This window comes from Ambystoma mexicanum, chromosome 11 (assembly GCF_040938575.1).
Source record: "Ambystoma mexicanum isolate Mex_15411 chromosome 11, UKY_AmexF1_1, whole genome shotgun sequence".
Lineage (NCBI taxonomy): Eukaryota > Metazoa > Chordata > Amphibia > Caudata > Ambystomatidae > Ambystoma > Ambystoma mexicanum.
The window spans coordinates 1,277,822,767-1,277,848,195 of record NC_090934.1 but is presented as its reverse complement, the minus strand read 5'-3'; the positions used below and the strand labels follow the sequence as shown (position 1 = coordinate 1,277,848,195).

The following is a 25,429-nucleotide window of genomic DNA, read 5'->3' as shown; positions in this document are numbered from 1 at the left end:
GCCTTTCTGCAGGTGTTCTGGGCAGGTATATGTGCCTGCGGACTGATGGGCATGCAGTCATGATGGCCAAGACCTGGTGTAGGCAGCGTGGCTGCGTGGCCTGTGACACCCCTCCCCACTATAGCAGTTGTCCGTTGAAATGATCCAGTGGCCAAGAAGTGCAGTACATTTAGGGCCTTATGCAGGGGGCTGAGTGCTTGGGAGCACAGGGTGGGTGATGTGAGGTCATCCTCCCACTCACTGACCAGGTTGAGTATTATGTGAGGTGGAAACCTGTACCTCCCATACACCTGGTCATCAGGCATCCCAAAAAGACTGGTTCTGGGTGTTAAAATTCTGGGCCTGACTATCCTCCTCCTCCTTCTGCGGTATCCCACGACCACTGCTGCTAGGAACGGTATATTCATCGGGCTCTATGCTTGTTTGTTGTTTGCACGCACTTTTATGCTGTGCGGGTCCACGTACGCCTGCTTCCTGCGCGTCTTTTTTGGCGCACGCCTTAGCCCCGTTCGATTCCATGAATACGTGTTTTGAACGTGCGTGTGGGTGTTCCGTGCACTTGCCTCCTGTACTTCTGCCGTAATGCCCACATTTTCACGAGTTGTTCCCCATTCTGCGTGTCACGCCCCCTGTTCCTCCTACTTTTGTTGTGTGCGCCGTGCTATTTGCGATTTCGCTGTGTGCTTAGCGCATGCTGTTTGGAGACGTGTGCGCCAGCGTGCGCCACTCAGAATTTTGGCACAGATCCTGGGATTTCCACGCGCACGGACTTCCATGAATCGCTGTGCACGGGTTTCGCTGCGATTTTCGCACTGGCACTGCGATTCGCACGCTTTCGCACGCTTGCGCTGAAAATTTCAGCGCACATTAATTCCATGAATCGGCCTCTTTATGTTTTTAAATACTAAAATGATGTGGATAATTCTGATTCTGAAAGGGAGGCCTGCCAATATGACCCACCTGCCAAAAACATAGTGCACACATGTACCTTTCATGAGACCATTTGCTGACATAAACAGCAACTGCCCTCCAATGGCAGCAGAGCAGGTTCAGAGGCCACATGTGCAGTTACTGGATACAGCTAGATAGAGCTGCACAATCATGGAACACACTCCCACCCGACCTTAGATGCCCTTTACCCTACACAAGATTCAGATCCTACGCTCTCAAATGGCTGCACAACGACATGCAACGACCCTCACCCTAGTGGAAACGGCACAACCAGTTAAAATGTTGCTCTTTTGCGCTTAAACTTGATATTTTATATGCATTGTATCACCTACTGTAAGCAACCATTGTTTTTCCTGTGTCAGGCATTGTAACTAAGTTTCGAGTCCTCTTGTACTGCTGCGCCCAGATGCCCACGGGCTCGGAGCGCATTACCAAATAAACAAACAAACAAACAAACAAACAAACAGCTGCTAATACGCAAAGTTTCAACAGCCAGAGGAGGTTTTCTAACCATCAGCACCTCTGGATCAAATTCTTAAAATGGCATACCTCAAGCACCTGGTGGCAGTTGTTAAAAACTAAATATAAGCCTGGTCTGGTGATGACATGGCGGCCACTGAGATTACACAATTGGACTACCGCAAGCATTAGATATCATGTTGATGCAGCTTGGTGAGTAGTGACATAATCATGTCAGGGTTGGGTGTGCATTAGCAGTCTGGCCTAGGTGTACCCACAACAACTAAGTGGGACCTAGCCCCACAAGCTTCTCTTTGATCCCCTTGAGAAGGGACAACACTTCCCATGTAGGTACAGGAACCCTCACAGGGAGGTACTCTGGGAGCCACTGCTTCAAAGACAATCCTGGAGTGACAATTGCCATCTCACGGCAGGGTGTTGATTACTGGTGAACTGTTGATGAAGGCAGAGGAAGGGCCAGACTTAGTGTAGCCCAGTAAAGAGACTTAGTCCACAGAGAAGTCTCACATTCTTGGATTCTGACAGGGCTGACAAACTTTGTGTCCTTCTTCCCACTTCCTGCAGACAAGGCTCTCTGGGTATGACATCAGCAAACAAGGTTCATCAGAGACAACAGCCTGAATTGGTCTCTTGACAACAGGCTTGCTCTGAAACAAATCAATGAAGCGTTTTGCCTACAGAAGGGATGGAGACCATTCCCTTAGGGTATTCATCTTTGGGCACTGCTCAACAAAGGATTCACTGGAACTCTTTTTGGGTACAGTCTTCCAGAGAGGGGAGGCCAGGGAGCTTGAAGGAAGAAGCAGACTCTTCTTCATAATCATGCCAAGGGCATATTTGGGGTGAATCTGCTGGCCGAAAAAGGCCACTGAAACGTGGTACACAGGATCATGCCACTGGGAGTGACAGAACCACTGGAAGTGCCTCTTACAGACTTCCTGGTTATGAAGGAAACAAGAAATGACTCACCTTGCCAAAAAGCCCGGTACGGGGTATCCTAGCAACAAATGAACCATGGAAGAGACCTCTGGCTCTCTCTGAATCTCTAAACCTCTGACACTAGTCTGGGCACCTTCAATGACATCGACACTGTTGCAAAGAAACTACCAGAGTCACCCTTGACCTCAGCACTCATCTGCCACATCATCTCCCAGTTTTGCATGATGCTGACGCTCTGCCAACTCCACATCTGAGACCATCTGAGTCTTCTAGCATCCACAACTAGACACTGCTGCTTGGTCTCCAGCTTCTTTCAGCTCCACGCCAAAGTTACTGCACTACCACAATCTTGGTTTGGGCCAGCTGAGACTGTTGGCTGCCAAGGGCAAGTCTCCACTTCTCTGTCTTGGCGCCTAGAGAGTCTTCTTGTGCTGTCAACCTGAAAACCTCTGCCGTTCCCAATGTCTTCGACCCACAAGATGTCACTGCTGCAGAACAGCACCACATTGTTGGTACCGGTTCCTGCTGTTACCAACTCGAGCCCAGCTCAGCACCAAAAGCACCTTAACTCCCGGTTCAACACTTAAACGTCTGGTTCGATGCCATTGAGAACCAAGGACAAGAACATAAGGTACTTGAAGAGGTCCTGTCTCCTTGGCCTGCCTTAAAGGACCCTTGTGAATTTTAAGCCCTACCTCTCTACCTTTTAATATAGATCCTTGACCTTTGGCATTTGTGGTGAAATGGTATGCATGACCGCCCCTGCCTATCAAGCCAGAGTGATCTTCATTTGAAACGTCTGCTTCTCAGAGTTTCCATTACAGTGATGGGGCAAGTGTTTTCAATTAGTTGTGCATTTTTGTTACTTTAAATATCCTACTTTTCTAGAACCCCGGTTGTACATTCGTTTATTATGGTATCATTGGTTCCATGTCTTTACAATGACACCCAAAATAACAACATACTCTAAAAATGACACCTAAATAACAAAAAAAGTCTATTTTTTTATTTTATTGGGGTGTCCCTCCTAGCCCCCCATTTCTACTGCCTTTCACCCTCCCCCTACTACCTCCACTCCTTTCAATCCCGTAACCCTCCCCCCATACATACGAATGTTTCTTGTTATTTATTTTTCATTATAAACACTAGATACCGGTATCACCTTAATAGTGTCTGGATTGCTTCGGTCCTAGCTCACCCTTCCTGAAGAGTGTAGCCTGTCTTGGGCTTACACTACCACAAGTGGCAAAGGATTATACCTGTCCGCTGTGCCGGTTTTACCTTTATGATTGCGATCACTGCTCATTTAGTACAGGTGTAGCACTGAGTACCCACTGCTCATCCCTGTACTCATGCAGACCAGTAGTCACTTGGTCACAATGGACCTCCAGAGTTGGCCTATCAAGAGTTAGACGAATAGGAGGCTTGTAATGTTAGGGCACACAGCTGAGGGAACGGACGAGCCACAAAGAGGCAGGAGCTCAGTCACTGACTCAGAAACGGTGCTCGCTCTGATGCTACGTATGACTCAGTGCCTCCTTCAGCATCTCAAAGCCTGAAACACGGAACAATCTCCGATGCTTATGAAATGTCAAGTAAGCGCAATTACCAATTCAGTACATCCTGTAATCCATAACAGACTTCTTCCTTTTTGTCAAATGAATATTATCACAGAAGGGTATGCCATTGTTACAATCCCATTTAGGATGGAAAAAATAGAACCTGTTATCAGTCATTTAAAACACAATACACAATGTTCTCAAAGAGATAATAAAATCACATGCAAATTATTTAAGCACAAAGATGTCATCAGAGCAGCACAAACACGTACAGTGCATCCTATTGCTGGAAACATGGAGTCCAGCAATAGAAGGAGGGAGGAGGTCAAAGGGCCATACTAGAGATAGGACAATTGCAGCCTATGTAAACAATGGAGGTCTCTCTAGGCTTCAAAGATTCAAACTATTAAGAGCAATGGCTCGAAATGGTTTGACATTTACAAACCAGAACTCCAGCCACTCGTAAACATACAAGTATTTGATAGTTCAACTTTTCTAGAATGCAACTCTTTGGTAATATCGAATTCTAGGATACGTCAGAAGTATCCCAGAATTCAGAGTTTCTGGCAGTTAAGGAAATGATCCAATGGGGCATAAATGTCAATGCAAATGCAGAGGATTCGCTTTTTTAATTTGCATTTATTAATTTGCAGATCACTTTATCCACAAACGTGACATGCACATTTTAGGGGGCGGTGTTGCAGCGCAAATGTTGTGCTAGTCAGCCGCATTGCATACATTAGTGTCAGGAGGGCGCTCTTAAAGCGACTGTACTTGTGTGAAATTGTAAAAAGAAAAAAAAAAGATTGCTATTCCTGTTTGAGGGACAGAAATGCAAGTGGGACAGCAGCTGCTCCATTTGCAAGCAAATGCGTGACAGCGTTGGCCATGGCCCTGCCATGCACTGCTCATCCACTTGCACTGATTCCAAACAGGCGCAGGAGAATGCGACTATTTTCTGCGCATTTCAATGGCCAATACATTTCTGGATTTGGGATGCGCTTTGAAATGCGCAGGAATACACAAAGGGATGAAAAAAGGGGCATCTTCTTGTGTACATCTATGACGTTCACATCGAGAAGCCCTTTGGGAATATGGCACACGCTTAATTTGGCGCAAGTGGCAAGATGGGCAATCACATCTCATAACCTGCGCCAACCTGTTTTGAGAAACCTGTCCCATCCTTTCTTAAAATCCACATGGACTTTAAAGATTTTTTAAAAACTATTTGAGCACAGTGACTTATGGCTCGAATTGGGTCAAACCGATTCCAGACGAATTGGACATTTAGCAACTCGTCTCGAGTAGACTCGTGAGCCATCTCTATGGCTGCTCGAATGGCTTTGGCTGATTTGAACCTTTCGCTCGAAGGTTCGAAGTGGCATTCAAGTGAAGCAGGTTAAGGGTCACCCACCCTTAGCCCATGCAACTCACTGCCTGATAGTCTGCATATCAGCTACACTCCTGGGTCCAGCCTCAGCTCATTCCTAGTATGGCCGCATATCAAGTTATGTTATGTTATGATATTTGGCATTTATATAGCGCTCTATATATCATTGGTATGACCTCAAAGCGCTGGTAGGTTGAACGGCCTTGGGGACAGTAGTCCAGGTCAGTTGAGAGAGTAAGCTGTCATAGGGTGCACGGGGTCAAGAAATTATTATATGCTGTTGTATTGTGTTGATAATAGAACGTAAAGTTAACTGGAAAGGGTAATTCTGCTAATAATTTTAACAATTTGTAATGTCAAATTTCGAAAATAAAAGGTTCACATTTAAAATTGCTTTCAGTGCTTGTATCGGCCTGCACTTTCCAGTTGGAGTTGCATATAAAGTGCCAATCCTGACTGACCTCTCTCTATCCCTTGCTCTTGCTTAAAAATTAAGTAAAGGTAGGCCTTCTATTTCCCCTATAGACCTGTATTGCCTTCCCTTTTACTACTCTGATCAGTTCTGCCATTTGCTTTGTGTGACTTCACCCAAGCACTGGCTCACAGAAGTAGGTGAGAAGCAATGATTACTGGGAGGCGGGCAAAGCAACATATGGCAATCAGGACAAAGAGCATGTATTTCACTGGTTGCTACCGCCTGCCTGCACTTAAAAATGTCCAATCTTGGTTGTCCTTAATCTATGTATGTCCACTTATTTATTGTCCTCGGTGACTGTTCCATTTACTCCCCTACAAAACCTGGTCAGAATGTCCCTCAAACTCACCCCATTGTAAAATGCTCACTGCTTCCTGTCAAATCTGATTTTTTTTTTTAAATGTAGTGCACATTCTTTTTTCATCAAAATAGCATTGTTCCTCCCTGTATATAAATACAAAAATAAATATTTTTACAAAGTTGCCAGAAAGGCCGAAATCCCCCACCGATGAATGGTGTGTTTATTACAGTACTGGAAATGTGGATAAACGAAAGGAAACGTTGCAGAGTCTTTTTCAGAGAATTAAGGAAAAGTAAACAAGCCCCAGGTTTGATGTAAGACGGCCAGATATGCAGGGCCTTCAGTTTAACGCAGCCGGCAATGGCCAAGAGACATCATGGCACAAGTTCCAGTGACAATGTCTAGCAGGTGATTTACGGGTCAGGACAAACTAGGGGCCCGATTCATGGAATTATTTGCACGGTTCAAAGTGACTTTGCACTGCTGGAAAGTGACTTTACACTGCCCACACAAACCCTAATTCATGCAATTATTTGCACGGTTCAAAGTGATTTCACACTGCTGAAAAGTGACTTTGCACTGCCAACACAAACCCTGATTTATGGAATTATTTGCACGGTGCAAAGCGACTAAAGCCCTGATTCATGAAACTGTGCAATGTATATTTTTGCAGCGCAAAGTAAGTACAAAGCCATTTTTGCAGCACAAAATGATTTTGCGCCGACTTTGCACTGCAAAAATACACTTTGCACTTCAAAAATACACTTTGCACAGTTCCCTGAATCAGGGCTTTAGTTGCTTTGAACCGTGCAAAATAATTCCATGAATCGGGCCCTTGGGTTCTGCTTTGCCCTATGACTATCAACAAAATCAATACATTTGCATTTAACAAAAAAAAGACGTCCATAGCGGGTTCAAGGATTTTCACAGCTTCAGATGATTTGAAGCGCCATTTTGTCACCCAACCCACCGTCCCTTAGATCATGGCCAAACTAATGCTTGAATGATGAAAATGGCTGCCGCTGGCACCCCTCTGCTGCACGCTACCGTGTTGTAGCATTGTCTCTGTAGATTAGGAGCATACAGGTAGAGTATTATTTTAAAATGTGAGCTGTTTCTAATGCTTGTGTAGATGATAACACATCTCCTGTCCAGCAGATTTTATGTATGTATGAAAGGGAAACTATTTTTGCATGCGCATATGAAATTATGAAAGTATTTTATACTTCGATTTATAGTCGAGCTGATACAAAATGTAACTTATTTTTTTTGGCACAAATATGCACACAATTGAAAAAATAAAAGAAAGAAGTAAAACATGTATATGTGTGTTACGATGTGTCGATTAAGAATATTACACACAACATTGTGAAACTTGTCAATTTAACAGCAGCAATCCCCGCATCACACATGTTCCTCTGCATGAGTCCCTTCATGCATCAATCATGGGGCATTACAGCTCCCATTGTCTAGGGCCAACTCGTTTTAAAAAGGTATATTAAAAACCAAGATGGGGTCCTAGCCAACTTGTTGTGCTTTTGCTGTTTTTACATTCATAGTTTGACATCGAAGAGATGCAGTCCACTGTAACTTTAGTAGACATGAGTTCTAATCCCGGCTTCTAACATAACACATGATGAATGATCTCAGTTGTCTCGGTACCTTTATAAACCACATTTGGGAGCACTTCTAAAAAGGTTGATCAATGGTATAAATAAAAACAACAGCAAGAAATGCATAGCATTCACAGAACAAGTGTCCCGAAATAATAGAGATTGTTCTTTTAAACATGAAAAGTCCACCATATAAGGTGTATTAAACTAATCAGGGCTGACCAGTTGTGATACAAAATAGCCTTATATTTCATATTTACATTGCAAGATATTGTTCAAAATGATTTACCATTTGTAGCCAGACATTGGTTGTCAATACTTGATTCTTTTCATCCTAAATGAAAAAGAAAAACTTGATTAGAGGCGAGCTGACAATTCTTGATCAGTGTTTTGATTACACACGGTTTGTAATCATTCTATTCACAAAAGGACATTACAATGGAAATCAAAGAGAAGTGGCTTAAAGCCAACACATTAATTCGTACACATAATTGGTATTATTCATTCATTTGGTCTAAGATAGAAAGGAAGACGCCACCTTAACATAGTGCAGTGGGGTTCAACCACCCCCAAATTGAACTTCTCTTTGTGCTCCGAAGCGATCTGGAATGTTTCAACTTTTGGGGTTCAGTATCCTTTACAATGATATAGAAAAGCATTTCCTTCTTGGTAGCCATCGTAGGGGGTCGGGGGAGGGGGGCTGTGGCAAAGGGGTTGTGGTAGTTCGGGTTTGGGGGATGGGGGGTCCAGGGATCCTTTCTGTAGGAAAAAGGAAATCCCTCCTGAAGGACTTGAAAAAGGACCAGATACTATCCAGTAGTGATTCCAGCTCAGCCGTAGGTACACTAGTTTCAGCTGTCGCTTTGCTCTGTTACCGGGAAGGTGGAATATCTCAGCATAGGAACACTGGTGTCAGCTGTCGCTTTGCTCTGTTACCGGGAAGAGGGAATATCTCAGCAGTAGGTCCATTGGTGAAAGCTGTCGCTTTGCTCTGTTACCAGGAAGAGGGAATATCTCAGCATAGGCCCACTGGTGTCAGCTGTCGCTTTGCTCTGTTACGGGGAAGGGGGAATATCTCAGCCGTATGCCGACTGGTGTCAGCTGTCGCTTTGCTCTGTTACCGGGAAGGGGGAATATCTCAGCATAGGCTCACTGATGGCAGCTGTCGCTTTGCTCTGTTACCGGGAAGGGGGAATATCTCAGCATAGGCCCACTGGTGTCAGCTGTCGCTTTGCTCTGTTACGGGGAAGGGGGAATATCTCAGCCGTATGCCGACTGGTGTCAGCTGTCGCTTTGCTCTGTTACCGGGAAGGGGGAATATCTCAGCATAGGCTCACTGATGGCAGCTGTCGCTTTGCTCTGTTACCGGGAAGGGGGAATATCTCAGCATAGGCCCACTGGTGTCAGCTGTCGCTTTGCTCTGTTACAGGGAAGGAGGAATATCTCAGCCGTATGCCGACTGGTGTCAGCTGTCGCTTTGCTCTGTTACCGGGAAGGGGGAATATCTCAGCATAGGCTCACTGATGTCAGCTGTCGCTTTGCTCTGTTACCGGGAAGGGGGAATATTTCAGCATAGGCCCACTGGTGTCAGCTGTCGCTTTGCGTTGTTACCGGGAAGGGGGAATATCTCAGCCGTAGGCACACTAGTGTCAGCTGTCGCTTTGCTCTGTTACCGGGAAGGTGGAATATCTCAGCATAGGAACACTGGTGTCAGCTGTCGCTTTGCTCTGTTACCGGGAAGAGTGAATATCTCAGCCGTAGGTCCACTGGTGTCAGCTGTCGCTTTGCTCTGTTACCGGGAAGAGGGAATATCTCAGCCGTAGGTCCATTGGTGAAAGCTGTTGCTTTGCTCTGTTACCAGGAAGAGGGAATATCTCAGCCGTAGGCCCACTGGTGTCAGCTGTCGCTTTGCTCTGTTACTGGGAAGGGGGAATATCTCAGCATAGGCCCACTGGTGTCAGCTGTCGCTTTGCTCTGTTACAGGGAAGGGGGAATATCTCAGCCGTATGCCGACTGGTGTCAGCTGTCGTTTTGCTCTGTTACCGGGAAGGGGGAATATCTCAGCATAGGCTCACTGATGTCAGCTGTCGCTTTGCTCTGTTACCGGGAAGGGGGAATATCTCAGCATAGGCCCACTGGTGTCAGCTGTCGCTTTGCTCTGTTACCGGGAAGGGGGAATATCTCAGCCGCAGGCACACTGGTGTCAGCTGTCGCTTTGCTCTGTTACCGGGAAGGTGGAATATCTCAGCATAGGAACACTGGTGTCAGCTGTCGCTTTGCTCTGTTACCGGGAAGAGGGAATATCTCAGCAGTAGGTCCATTGGTGAAAGCTGTCGCTTTGCTCTGTTACCAGGAAGAGGGAATATCTCAGCATAGGCCCACTGGTGTCAGCTGTCGCTTTGCTCTGTTACGGGGAAGGGGGAATATCTCAGCCGTATGCCGACTGGTGTCAGCTGTCGCTTTGCTCTGTTACCGGGAAGGGGGAATATCTCAGCATAGGCTCACTGATGGCAGCTGTCGCTTTGCTCTGTTACCGGGAAGGGGGAATATCTCAGCATAGGAACACTGGTGGCAGCTGTCACTTTGCTATGTTACCGGGAAGGGGGAATATCTCAGCCGTAGGCCCACTGGTGTCAGCTGTCGCTCTGCTTTGTTACCGGGAAGGGGGAGTATCTCAGCCATAGGCCCACTGGTGTCAGCTGTCGCTTTGCTTTGTTACCGGGAAGGGGGAGTATCTCAGCCGTAGGCCCACTGATGTCAGCTGTCGCTTTTCTCTGTTGCCGGGAAAGGGGAATATCTCAGCCGTAGGCCAACTGGTGTCAGCTGTCGCTTTGCTCTGTTCCCGGGAAGGTGGAATATTAATGGAAAGTTTTCACAGAATTCTTTCCAGCTAGTGATGTTACTTTGGTGGAAATGGGAACAGGGATCTGGGGTTTCAGGAAGGCAACTCGTGTGTGAATCTCCTTAAAAGCAACTGTTGTAAATGTAGGAGAGTTTTAAACACTTTGGAGACTTGCAAAATCAAAATGTAGGTGAAGGAAATGGCATTGTAATGCCATGCTGTGTGCTACCAATATTGACTATCTTTGAGGTTGCAAGAAAAGAACATGGAATTGTTTTGCTGTGTTTGGTCATCCTCATTACTCCATCCCTCTTCCTCCTCTCAGTACTAGAAAAGGGGTGGAGAGGTGCGTAGTGTTGTTTTCTAGAAAAGCCTGGGAATTCAGTATCCACATTACAATAAGCCATGCAGAAGTGTGGCATAAATCCTTGGGTAATATTAGGAGTTACTACTTAAGGGCGGTTTAAGTCTGGCATTCTCTTGCCTTCCTTGGAGTTTGGTTTCCCCTTCATGGTCCTCCCACAGACAGCCACCACCATGGTCAGTGTCAGGTAGCTTCTGCCTTTCCCCAGCCATGTAGGAGAAGCTTCCCCCCAGAGAATCGGTGACGATGTTGCTAGATCATTCACAGCACCCTTCAACAACTGGACAGTGTGCATCTTTGACATTTTGAATGTTTGCAGACACACCTCTGTTATGTCCGACAAATTATCTTCTTTTTATCCCTCTTCCCTCTGCAGGTAGGGTTATGATTGTAACCCCCACCCCAGAGCATTAAATTTGATGCTTGGACCAAATGCACATCCACAAGTAGCTCTTTTAACTGACTGAATTCATTTTGTTTCTCGTCGCTATGCAGATAGGGCTAGGATGTGAACCTCCAACTGTCGCCTACATACTCCATTTTGATGCTAGGACCCCAAGAGCATTTGCACAATTGACTTACTTTATTGTCTCTTTCTTTCCTCTGCAGGTAGGGTTAAGACTTTAGCCTACACAACCTCTACCCCCCACTTTTCATGCTTTGAATCGTCCACCCCCTCTATACATCTCCTTACTTCCACCTTCTGTGTCTGCTTGTGCTCCATTGAGTGAAAAGAGGACTGCATTGTAATTCCTCATTTTATCTGTTTCCTAGTGAAGTACTCCCGGGTGAACTTGGGAATATAACAAACTTCATTTGAGTGTCCAGAGCAAAGGACAGAGAGATTAGGTTTGGAGTAAATATCTTTTGTTATATATCATTCTTTGCCCACTATTAGCCCCTGTTTGCCACTGGGTGCCACAAACATGATGCAACTAAAGTGCACATAAAAAACATTGAACTCAAACACCCTCCCACAGTGCCAATAGACGACTTTTCACATATACATGCATTCTCCTCAACTGCCACTGTGCACAGCAGTCATAAACTTACAAACTCAAGGATCTCCCCACCTCACACATCCCCAACATGCTCTTTCTGAAAGAGACATGGCTGAAATCCCACCAGACACCTACCATTCTGAACATACTCCCCACACACTATCCCACCCACCAGAATGAGTACCCAAACAAAGCAGGTGGTGGCATTGCCATCATTTACAAAGATAGCAGCATCACATGCACCATGTCCATTCTTTGAAGCCCTCCACACTCAGTTGTTCCCCTGCATTACGCCCACACCCCAGATTCATCCACGTCATTTACTGCCCCAATGCAAAATCCCAACATCCACACTGAATGATCTGACTGTACCATTAACAACTACAGCTCTCCTTACACAACAGCTGCCTAAGTGAACTTATCCAACCAGACAGCAACCCCATACTGAACAGTATTCTAACTCCACTCACCCCTCCATGACCACGTCCAACACACCACCTACCCCATTCACATAGCTGACAACTTCCATGACCTTCTCATTTAATCCAAAAAACGCATCTTTGTATAGTGGTCTGACCACTTTGCAATTCCCTTCACACTCACTCTGTCACACAACATCCTCCCACCCTAGCCAGACAAATCAAAGCAGATTAAAGAAATTGACCTGGCAACACTCATATCACTCCTTCCTCACCCCCCACACACTCCTCCATATGCAACAATTATAACCCCAAAGTAGTCCCCCACAAAATACAAAGTTCAACAATTCTTTCATCCCATCAAACAGAAATACAAACACCTTGAAAGAGCCAGGCAAAAGAAATTATAACACTTCACCAGGACACTCCTCAAACACTGGCACTCCAAATTCAAAATGCATTTAAGCCACACACTACCTCAAGAACTCCAATCCACCGCCATTGTGCACAGACACTTTTCAGCATCATCAGGTCCCTCTCCAAAAGAGCATCCACCCCTACCTATCCATCCAACTCAGTATGCACCTCCCTCAAGGACTACTTCAACTCGAGAATACACATTAGACAAAAAACCATCACTCAGCACCACAGTCCCTGAAAATTACTTTCCTGTTACAATCCTGCCATACCTCACCAGAATTATGGAGAGCTTTGTCGCAGGACAACTCCCACAACACATCACCACAAACAAACTCCTCAACCCCTTCCAACAAAGCTCTACACCCAGCCGCAGCACAAAGACCAGTACACTTCACATCCTGGATGACCCCCACAAAGGGCACACACCACTCCTCGTACTCCTGGACCTCTCTGCAGACTTCGACACCATCAACCAGACCATCCTCCTCATAATCTCCACATGACCTGTTCTCAACTCGTTACTCGCCTTCCTCACTGACAGGACACACTTTGTTTCCATGCCTCCCCTATCGAGTCAACCCCATGCCAGTCATGTATATGGTCACACAAGGATCCTCCCCACCTCCCCTGCTCTTCATCCTAAAGGTTGAATCCCTTCGACAGATGCTTAACAGCAACAGTGTCCATTTTCATCAAAAGGCAGATGACACACAAATATACTTCCAAGTCTCCTACAAACTCACAAACTCACACTGTCAAAAGCTACATCTCAGTCATCACCACCAGGATAGCCAACCTCTTTGTCAAACTCAATTAATACAAAACAGAATACCTCCTCACCTGACGCCTGCAGTCACACACCCAACCTCACCCCTGGATCCAGGAACTTGCTACAGACAATCCACGCATATCGCGGTCCACATCTGTCAAATCCCTCGACTTCGACATTAACCCCCACCTATTTTTCAGACATCGCATTACACCATCATTAAAACATGCAAAATAAAAGTACACCTCCTTTGCAAGGTAAGACACACCCTTCCTCCAATGACTTCGGCAATACAGTCCAAGCACTTGCTCTATCCAAGCAGTACTACAGAAATGCTGTCCTGACTGGTCTCCCCAACAACCCCCTCGATCCCGGCAAGACTCATCCTACCCATTCCCAAACACTCAAACATCATCCAGCTCTTTCATAGCTCCACTGACTCTGTTACACTAGAGATTTGCTTTCAAAGGGCTCTGCATCATATACAAAGCCACATACCTCAAAACTCCATCCTACCATCGCAACAAACTGGAACCCATCACCCGCACACACACCAGACCACACCCATCCATCACCTTCCATCATCACTTTCCAATAAAGCCTCAAAGCATTCCTCTTTCCCCATTCCTAATCTCTCCACACAACCTCCCATAACATTCATGGTTTACCCTGAGCTTCCCAGCATGTCCTGAAAATATTGCAATTATACCAAAATGTTTCACAGGATATTAGAATGCATAAGTTACCTTCAGGGGGCAGTAGTTACCTTCAGGGGGCATTAGTTACCTTCTGGGGAAACATATAAATACTTGCAAAGTCTATCCAAGGTTGCATTTACACTAAGCACTGGGCACAATTGTGTTTGTGCTGTCTAGTTCTGTTTTCTGCCCAATACTTTTAAAAAGCAAGCACATGATTAACTGATCTATTACAAATTAGGCTGGATGAATACAAAATGTTCTTAAAATGTTACATCATTTAACACAATCAAAATCAAAAGGTTAAAAAAAACAATCTGAGCACTGTTTGATTTTCCTTGATTGTGTGGCTCCATCAGCTGGACTTTGTGAGAGACATCAGCAGGCTGGATTCGAAGTATTACAAATCACATTAAAAGCATGTTTGAACATTTTAAAGTATGCATCCTTAGGGTAAAACTCTGGACTGCTACACTTCATTGGGCCTCATTCCAAGTTTTGTGGTACTTTGGTGGTAAATGCACCAAAATACTGCCAAACTTGATTACCTTAATGCCATTTGGTCCTGTGGATTTATCACGGGATTAGAAGTGGTGGCAGTGTGGTGTAGATCCCCATTTTTGAAGACCTTGGGGCTCAAGCGGTAATTCCACTGTGGAAAATCTGCCCATTTCTGTTGGAAAAATAGAGGTTATATCTCAAGCATTTTGCTGGATGTAAATCCTCCACTTTTCCTCCAAACTCAGAATCCAGTGGTGCAGTAAAAATGTGTATAGATATGTATGAGTGAGATTGATGGATGAGGAGGAGAGGTCCATTTCCCTTTCCTTGCATAGCTGAAAAAAGGACGGATTTGTCATTACTTTTCTTTTCCTGTCAGCTGTTAGATAAGCGACACACCAGCGAAAACTAGTTTTAGCTTCGTCCAGGCAGTATTAGATAGACTTTCATGCTATCCTTGTGGCTCTTTTTGTAGAGCCTTGTTGAAAAGGTGACCTCTTTGTCCCTAGTTGGATAGGTGTGAAAGATGTTGCAAGTTTAACTAGTGTATAAGAGTTAGTTTGTCCTTTTTTGTGCAAACATACCGCTTGTCGGGATGAACCCTGCATACTTGGTTGGTAGGCACCCCCCTGTGTTTTTTGTCAGTCCCAATGCTGCCTTCAGAATGATATGATATGGCATTTATAAGCACCTATACACAAGAGTTTCGAGGCGCGACGAGGCAAGGGAGGGGGAACAGAGGGAAGACAGACAGCTATTTTACTAGGCCAGGTGTCATTCAGATCGTGCAAGTGTATGGGAAGGGGGAAAGGGAAAAGTGTGTGGGGGAAGGAGAGGGGGAAAGTGCAGTAGATGAGATAGTAGAATAAATAAGATAATTGAACGGCACAGATGGTGGCAAGTGCAAGTAAGAGCAGACATAAGTGCTGGTAGTGGGACTGAAGGGACACAGAACAACAGTCACCAGGTGGGGTGGTTACCAGGGAGGCAATGCAGGTGTGCATTTGGTGGGACCTGGGCCAGAGATCAAAAAGGGTAGCCAGGTAACCAGTGCAGTATCAACCAGGAATTCAGCAGGGGAGAGCAGGAGAGAAAGAAGAAGCAAAGAGGTAGGTTTTGAAGTGCTTCCGGAACCGGAGATGGTTCTCCTCAAGTTACAGGGAGGCAGGAAGGCTGTTCCAGTGGGAGGCCCCTGCCGAAGAGAGAGATCTACCACCAACTCGTTGCTTGGAGAAGCGATTGACCCTGAGGGAGTTGGAGGCAGATGAGCGAAGAGCTCTAGAAGGAAGATATTTGGGAAGTGAGAGGTGAAGGTATTGCGGCCCCAGGCCCCAGAAGGCCTTGTGGACAATGCAGAGGGTTTTGAAATTAATCCTTGCAGCCACTGGGAGCCAATGCAGAGACTTCAGTCCTGGAGAGATACGATCACTGGGCTTGAGGCGAAGGACAAGTCTTGCAGTCCTGTACTGGATAAGTTGCAGAGGGCAGAGAGTAGAGGCAGGCAGATTTAGGCAGAGGCTTTTACAATAGTCCAGTCTAGAGAGAACCAGGGCTCTGGAGACAGTGAGCTTCTGGGGGAAGGAGAAGAAAGGAAGAGTACCTCTGAGGAGGTGTAGCTGGTAGTGTGACTTCTTAGCGACATCAGAGATGTGAGGAGAGAAGTAGAGTGTGGAGTCGAAGATGACCCTGAGGTTTTTAGCCATGCAGGTGGCAACAGGAGAAGGGCCAAGAGAGGCCGGCCAAAGAGCTGCAGGGAAGGAGGGAGTGGGTGTGCCCATGAGTAAAATCTCAGTCTTACTGGCATTAAGGCAGAGGTCATTGGCAGCACAACGCTTCTGGATAGCAGACAGACATGTCAGAGATGAGGGAAGGAGAGGAGGAGGAGGAGGCCGAGGGTAGCCTGAAAATGAGCTGGGTATCGTCCGCATAGCACTGAAAATTGGGGCAGAGAGCGGCGATGCGGTGGGCTAGGAGTGCCAGATATTGGTTGAACAGCCAGGGAGAGAGATTAGATCCCTGGGGGACACCACAGGTAGATAAAAAGATAAAAAGATATCAGAGAGGAAGGACCCAAGTTGGACCTGGGAGGGTCGGTTGGGAGGGTCGGTCGGAGAGGAAAGAGGTCAGCCACGCCAGAGCCTGACCAGTGATACCCATGTTATCACGGAGACGGTTGAGCAGGATGGCATGGCTGACAGTATCGAAGGCAGAAGAGAGATCAAGCAAGCTGAGGACATACGGTGTATTGGAGTCAAGGTTGGAGAGCAGGTCTTCACAGATGTTTCGGCGAGCAGTTTCCATGCTTTGGCAGCTCTGAATCCAGACTGATGGTCATGAAGACAACCAACAGATTCAGTGTGGAGATTGAGCTGGGAGATGGCCAGTTTCTCCAGGAGCTTGCCCAGGAAGGGAGTGATGGAGATCGGGCGATAGTTAACCGGCCTTGAGGGGTTGGTAGAGGGTTTCTTAAGAAGGGGGTGCACAAGGGAGTGCTTCAAGGGGAATGGGAAGACTTCAGTGCCGAAGGAGTGATTGCAGAAATCAGCCAGGGCAGGAGCCAGGGAGTCCATGTGGTCCTTGATAGTTTTGGAGGAACAGGGGTGAACCTGTTTCAATGAGACTTTCATAGATCAGACTTGTCTAGAAACATTGTCAGCAGAGAAAAAGGGAAAGGCAGAGAATGAGGGAGGGGGGCGGCTCCAGAAGGGTCAGAGGAAGAGCAGGGAATGGAAGGAGGGAGGCGACAGGAGGAGAGTGAGGACAGGATGTCCTGAGTTTTTGAAATGAGGTAAGAAGCCAGGGCCGTGCAGAGGGCCTGGGAAGGTACAGGAGAGGTAGAGACTGCGGCAGGATTGGCTAGTTCCTTGCAGATTTTAAAGAGTTCAGCCGAGTTGTTAGATGCTGCAGAGATGTGGGCTTGGATATGAGCTCTCTTCTTGGTGAGGACAGAGAGTCGGTATTGCCTTTGCAGCAGGCGGCAGGCCAGTTTGTCAGAGGATGAACATGAAGCATGCCATTTTCTCTCGGCCACCCTGCACTTGCGTTTTAAGGTGACGAGATCTGAGTCATGCCAGGAGTTACACTTGGCTTTGGGCTTCAGGCGAATTCTCATGAAAGGGGCAAGCATATCAAGAGTATCAGATATGGAAGAGTGGAGCAAGGAGAGGGCTCTGTCAGGGTGAGAGTCAGCCAAAGGCAGAAGAGGGGGTGAGAAGGTTGTGGCGAAAGCCTCAACTGACACGCGCTTTATAGGTCGGATGACAGAGAAGGTGGTTGGCAGTGATGGAGGTCGCTTGGCCTGGGGGGTAGAGAGGGTGAGATGGGAAGATAGGAGAAAGTGATCACACCAGGAGAGAGGAGTTGAGATAGGGACAGAGAGGGCAAGGTCAGAGGAGATCAGAACATCGAGAGTGTGCCCTGCAGAATGAGTCGGGCCAGAAGGGAGAATGGTGAGTGAAAGAGAGTTGCAGAGGTCACGAAAGAGTCCAGAGGGAGGACAGAAGACATCCAGGTGGATGTTGAAGTCTCCAAGAAGGAGGAGTTGAGTGGTTGAGGCCAGGAGTGAGGAGAGATCAGCCCAATGAGAGAGGAAGGAAGGAATCTGACCAAGTGGCCGATAGATAGTAGCCACAGTAAGGGAATGGCTTGGGGAGAGAGAGAGCCGGCAGACGAGGCATTCAAAAGAGGAGTAGGACTGCGTAGGGGTGACAGAGGCAGGAATCCACTCAGGGAAGATAGGGGCAACACCCTCACCAGATCTGTTGGACCTGGGCACAGAGAGGATCTTGAAGCCGTCAGGTAGGAGCGTGTCAAAGCTGGTGGCAGAGCTGGCCATGAACCATGTCTCGGTGAGACCAAGGGCATCGAGGTCAAGTTCTTCAAGAAGGCGGGAGATATCAGAGGAATGTTTGACAGCAGAGTGAGAGTTAAGAGTGGAAAAGTGGAGAAGGTTGCCATCTTTGAAGGACTTCCGGGAGGGGTACAGATCAGAGGTACACCCTGCGGAGGTGTAGAAGGAGCCCGAGAGGGGGCAGAGAGGGAGAGGGAAGGCCAGGTAGCCACGGAAAGGGGCAGGGGGATAGCAGGAGTAAAAAGGAAGTTTATGAGGCGCGGAAAGCGTCTATCAAAGAGGTGAAGGTTAGGCTGAGGGCCTTGGACCAAGACAGTCCCATTAGAGTAGACTTCGACACTGACTCCATGACCCTCAACAACCTCTACAACACCATCCAAGCCTGGATGGCAGACAATGGACTATGCCTCAACTCAGACAAGACTGAACTCCTCCTGGTAGGCTCACCCGACACGCTGAAAAATCTAGACTCCCAGTTCAGTCATTTCACCATAGACTCCATCAAAATACCTGTCTCAGAATCAGTCAAATTACTTGGCGTCTACTTCGATTCCAACCTATCCATGGATAAACAAGTCAACGCTATAGCCTCTGCAGCTGCATATCATGCAAACTAATCAACGCAGTCAGGCCCTTTCTCTTCAAAGAGAACTGCACTAACATAGCCAGAGCCATCACTGGATCTAGGCTTGACTATTGTAATGTACTCTTCCTAGGTACATCCAACAAAAACCTAGAGAGGCTACAAATCATGCAGAATAGCGCTCTCAGGGCAGCCCAAGGCATTGCCAAAAGAGAACACATCTCGGAAGCCAGAAAACGAGCACACTGGCTCCCAATAAAAGAAAGGATCATCTTCAAAACGCTGACACTGACGCACAAGTGCTTGCACCTTACTGCCCCCGACTACCTCTCCCAAAGGATCCACCCTGTCTCTTCTACGAGGCCAACCAGATCACCATATACTAACATGCTTTCTGTGCCATTAGTAAAAAAAGCCAGAGCTGCGGTTCCAGCTTCCCATATCTCGCACCCACTCACTGGAACGCCCTACCTCCTATAATCCGAGGTGAGGCCTCCCTTTGCACCTTCCGCAAATCCATAAAAACCATCTTATTCACATAAGATTCCTCGCACCAGTTGAATACATCTCCTATGTTCCAGTGCATAAACTGTTTTTAATGACCAACTGTACCAACCAAAACAGCAGCTCTATGCCTGTTGAATACATAATGTACTGATGAATGCCTCTTTGCCTGTAACTAAGCTCCTGCAAGTAACAGCGCCTCAATGCCCATGGGTTACTTGCGCGCTATATAAATTTAAATAAATAAATAAATAAATAAGAGTATACATTAATGATGACCTTAGAGGAGTGGAAGGAGGCCAAGAGGACGTCCCAACGGGTGCCACCATTAATGGGAGAAGAGGAGAAAGGAGAGAGCAAAGAGTCCATATGAAGGGTCCATAAGCCAGGTGAAGGCACGACAAAGAGGATGTCGGTGAGAGTTTCCTTGGAGGAGGCACTGGTGTAGGTGTCAGCGATAGGGAGGCCTGGGTTGGAGACCAGGATGTCCTTTTTAAACTTCTTCCTACCGGATTTAGTGAGGAGAGCAGGATAGACGATAGAGAAGCAGTTCGAAAAGATAGGCGAGACAGAGAGCACCATAGAGTAGGTGGGAGAGGGGGTGACACTAGCGAGAGTAGGTAGACAAGATAGCTAGCGACAGATGGGTTGTGCAACAGGACAGACTCTCAGGGTTACAGGGCAAGAATGCTCAACATTAGAACCTGTGGAGATGCACCCAAGTTTGAGAATCCTGAAGGGGGGAAAAGGCCTAGTTTACACAGCACAACATTTTTAAATACAGAAAAGTGCGTATTACAGTAGCCTGAGGAGAGGCACCTAAGTCTGAGAATACTGAAAGGGGAAAAAAGGCCTAGTTTACACAGCGCAACATTTTTAAATACAGAACAGTGCGTATTACAGCAGCCTGAGCAGAGGCACCTAAGTTTGAAAATCCTAAAGGGGGAAAAAAAGGCCTAGTTTACACAGCGCAAATTTTTTAAATACAGAAAAGTGCGGATTACAGCAGCCTGAGGAGAGGCACCTTAGTTTGAGAATCCGGAAGGGAAGAAAAAAGGCCTAGTTGACATAGCGCAACATTTTTAAATACAGAAAAGTGTGCATTACAGCAGCATGAGGAAAGGCACCTAAGTTTGAGAATCCTGAAGGGGGGGTCCTAGTTTACACAGCACACATTTTTTTTTTAAATACAGAAAAGTGTGTATTATAGAACCACGGGGGGTGTATTACAGCACAGACGTGTCTAAGTGTCTGTCAGGGGGGTAGGCAGTGAGGCTGGTGGGAATGGCCTGGGGGACTGGCAACTGGCGTCCCCTCTGGACACCTGCAGACACACAGGAGCCGCAACCGTGGGAGCCGCCCTTTGACTTAGGGGCCCTTAGCGGTGGGGCTGCCGGGCAGGGGCTGCCCAGGGAGGAACAGAGATAAGGGAGGGAGGGCCAATCAGGGGGTTGGGCGGGTGGGTAGGCGGGCGGTAAGGTGGGTCAAAGGCCGGAAGGGAGATCGGGATGCAGGAGACACGGGCGGGCAAAATTAAACAATTTAAACACAGCACCAAGTCGCTTAACAATGAACAGCCCCTCACACCAGGCCCAGGAGGGCAGCAGATGACACGATTCAGGCGCTGCAGAATGAAATCAAATCATTAACTTTCCATCAGTGAAAGGACCTCAGGTTTCTAGAAGCAAAGTGATGGTATTAAATGTCATTACATTCAAAATGCCACGTGTTTCTATATTGTCTTTGTTACCACAGTTCTATTATTTGGTAATAAAGGTCAATATTATCAAACAATATATTTCTTTATTTGAAGGTGAGTAGTTCTATGTAAACACCTCCAATGCATAAGGCATGGTACTTCGAGCTGCATTGGAACCGCCTTGAAAAATGTGCCCCTACCAGTAACACAACATCTCTCCACCCAAACCCCGTCCTCATCCTCCAGACCACCACATTCTCCTTGATTCTCTCACTTGGCTACATCTCTGTTCTTGTTTTTATGGTGTATGTCTTGTCCTCGCGCTTCCATGCCCGCGCGTTACAAATAAACTAAATAAATAAATAAATACATTGTTTACGCTCGAGTGAATTCTCCTCTGTCACATGGACTGGAGATGTTTTACTGTAAACTCTTTGGTTGACATGAAATATGGTGCATGCCTTCCAGGAGCAAACCTGTGATCTGCAGGTTACCTTCATCTCTCAGTAGTTACTGCATAGTTCACTGAGCTATCTCACCAGCTTGTGACGGACAGAAAGCTGATATTGGATGTGGCAACGAAAGTGCAGCACAGCCAAGCGTGAAACCAGGCAGCAGGATGCAAAACTACTGAGAAGAACTTTGCAGTGTCTCAATGCAAGCCTAGTACATAAGCTCCACAAATAACTGATTGAATGGGTCACGTTCAAGATTTGCGCTCACATTATGCAGAGTCCATGCTTTTGAACATTATCTTTATTAGTAGGCGTGCATGGACCCCACTAGTCAGTGCTTTAAGCATTAGTCGAGCTGTACGAAAAGAAGTAGTGGAAGTGTGTTTCTTGCTGGCCTGCCCCTGTTCCCCACAAACTCCACCACCACGCCCCTCCCAGACAGAATATAGCCCCCAAACAAACACCTGCTGTTTAAGGGAATGCTGAGTTCAGTGTATTGAGGTGCAAGTTTCAACTTCTTCCTACGCTTTTATTTTAAAGCTAAACCATTCCAGAACAGTTTCTTTTGACAATAAAAGTATAGGAACAGTAAAAAAAAAAAAAAAGGTTTAAAAAGAAGAGGAGCATCGGTCCCAACCAGTCCCGCCTGGTTTGAACACTGGCTGCCTGTTAGGCCACGCCCTCGTAAGAGCCCCGGCAGGGGCTGTGGCCGAACAGGCACCATTCAGGTCAGGTAAGTGTTTCCCTGCCTTTTAATTGCGGCGCTGACCCCATGCCATGTGGTACTTCTCTTACTGTTTTTTGAGCATCAGGACTAGGGAAACATTTTGTGTATAAGATGTATATATGATTTATGTAAGTAAGCAGTTAGTGTAACTGAAAACTGTAGAGAACATTACCGTTTGTTTGCTTTGTTGAATTGGAAGTCAGATGGGGAAATGGTAACTGCATTCTGTTCTCAACTAACTCCACACCTCAATTTTAAATTCTTATTTAAGTTTGTGAACACAATTTCAGTTTTAATATATGATATGATGAAATGACATGGCATTTATAACGCGCCTATACACAAGTGTTTCAAGGCGCGACGAGGCAAGGGAGAGGGACCAAAGAGGAGGACTGAACAGCAATCCTACTAGGCCAGGTGTCATTCAGATGGCGCAAGTGCAGGGGAGGGGGAAAGGGAAAAGTGCATGGGGGAAGGGAGAGGGGAAAATGCAGTACATGGGGTAATTGAATAAATAAGATAAATAAAAACGGCCACTGGTGGCAAGCGCAAAGTAAGTGCAGATATAAGTGCTAGTATTAATCAAAAATGAATGTCAAGGTTTATAGTAAAATACCTTCCTCACACAAAGTCTGTGTCGCGTTGCTTAAATTTGCAAGATTTTTTCAAAAAGTTCTATTTCCAACAAGTGAGAAAATGTTGATTTCAACTACATATTAGCACTTACTGGTACATCGTTTAACAAAGGGTCTGAGCAGTTATATAGTACAGCACTCTGTACGAGGCTCAGAGAATTAATATACAAATAACAAAAATATGTATGCTGTTTTTGGCACCTTCACGTTCTTTGCTTACCCCTGCCAGGCACCCCTTTCACTGGAGATGCAGGGATCATTACCCTTTCACTGAGGATGATGATCCCTGCATTTCTAATGGAAGGGGTGCCAGGCAGGGGGTCGTCGACGCAATGAAAAGCTAAAATTTTTGTTTTTGTAAAGCCTGAAGTACTCGCTGGCACGCGACAAGCTTCCGGCGCTACAAAAAAAGCCTTGCCTTTTGATTGTGTCACCGACCCCCCCGCCAGACACCCCTTTCATTAGAGATGCAGGGAGGTTGGTGACACAATTTATTACTATTTTTATTTTATGGAGCATGAGCATTTGTTAGGCGATTATACAACTGAATTGTGTTTCATAGCATCACAAGGATAAATGGAAGGGAACGGGAAAAATAACAATGGCAAAAACAGAAAAATACAGTCATGGTCCCACTGGGCATGATGGCATTCGGGCATGCAAGTGCAGTGGGGAGAAGTGCAGGAGATAGGGAGGGAAAAGAAGGATGGAGGAGTAGGCAAGTGCTGGTGAGGGACCCGAGAGGGAAGTGCTAAGGGGAGCCTAGGAGGAGAACCTCAGGCTAAGTGCTAGTGCAGGCCACTCCCAAGGGTGGGATGCAGAGCCACTAAGCAGGGGCCCACAGGCAGTGCATTGGGGACAGGGGGCTGCTGGTATCGACTGGGAAGAAGGGCCTGGAATCCTGTGAGATTCATGAGGATCAGGTCATCAGTCACAGCGGTAGTGGGGTAATTAGCAGGGAAAGGAAAGAGGTAGAGAACAGCAGGGTTTTGAGCAGTTTTTGGAACTTGAGGAGGTCCGCTCAAGTCTGAGGGGCAGGGAGGCTGTTCCGAAGGGAGGCACCAGCTGAGGTGAGAGACCTGCCCCCCTCTCTCTACTTGGAGAAGCGTTTGACAGTCAAAGAGTTGGAATTAGAGGAGCGTAGGGCTCTAGCAGGGGAATATTTAGACAGGGAAAGTTGGAGATAGTGTGGTCCGAGGCCACAAAAGGCTTTGTGGATTATGCAGAGGGTCTTGAATTGATCCTTGCAGCCACCGGGATCCAGTGGAGAGATTTTAGGGCTGGAGCGATACGGGTGCTGGGCTTGAGGCCAAGGATAAGTCTTGCAGCTCTATTCTGGATTAGCTGGAGGGGCGTAAACAGGAAAGAGGGAGATTGAGAAAGAGGCTGTTGCAGTAGTCCAGCCTGGAGAGGGCCGGAGCTCTGGAGACATTGAGCTTTTGGGGGTAGGCGATGAAAGGAAGAATGCCTCTGAGGAGGTGGATCTGGAAGTGGGACTTCTTAGTAAGATCCATGATGTGGGGGATGAAGGAGAGTGGAATCAAAGATGACCCAAGGTTTTTGGCCTCACAGGATGTTGGGGGTAGTGGGCCTAAAGAAGGTGGCCAGAGGGTAGGAGGAAAAGAGGGCACAATGTTCCTATCAGAAGGATCTTCGTTGTACTGACATTAAGGCAGAGATCCTTATCAGCACATCACGGACAGACTGTCAGGCATGAGAGAGGAGGAAGAGGAGGTAATGATAATGATAATGATTTGTCATTTATATAGCGCCTTAAGTCAAAGCACTATGCAGAGAACATATTTATATACATTTATCATCCCAACTGAAGTTGGTACTCATTTATGAACCTCGGAAGGATGAAAGTCTGAGTTAGCCGTGTCAGGATTGAATCCTGCGACCTGCAGATCACACATAGATCACAACAGCAAGTGCTCAACCTGCTGAGCTATCTTACCGGCTAGTAGAGGGAAGTTTGAAGGAAAATTGAGTGTCATCAGCGTAAGACTGGAATTGAAAGAAGGAAGAAATCAGGTGAGCAAGAGGGGCAAGATAAATATTGAAGAGCCAATGGTGATAGGATCGAGCCCTGGGGATGCCACAGGGAGAGAGTGAGATGGTCTGAGAGAAAGGGCCTAATTACAACTGGGAAGGGCGGTTAGTGAGAAAAGAGGTCAGTCAATCCAGTGCCCAGTCAGTGATGCCGAGGGTGTCACAGAATTGTTTAATGAGGATGGAATGGTTGACTGTGTCA

At 46.6% G+C, this 25,429-nt stretch overlaps 1 protein-coding gene across 1 annotated transcript in view; it reads right to left on the bottom strand.

Moving 5' to 3' along the window:
• CHRNA7 (cholinergic receptor nicotinic alpha 7 subunit) overlaps positions 1-25,429 on the bottom strand; it is a 501,912-nt gene that overhangs the window by 218,855 nt on the left and 257,628 nt on the right. Inside the window, exon 3 of the mRNA XM_069624754.1 lies at positions 7,998-8,042. Coding sequence (XP_069480855.1) covers positions 7,998-8,042 — 45 coding nt within the window. The remainder of the gene's footprint in view (positions 1-7,997; positions 8,043-25,429) is intronic.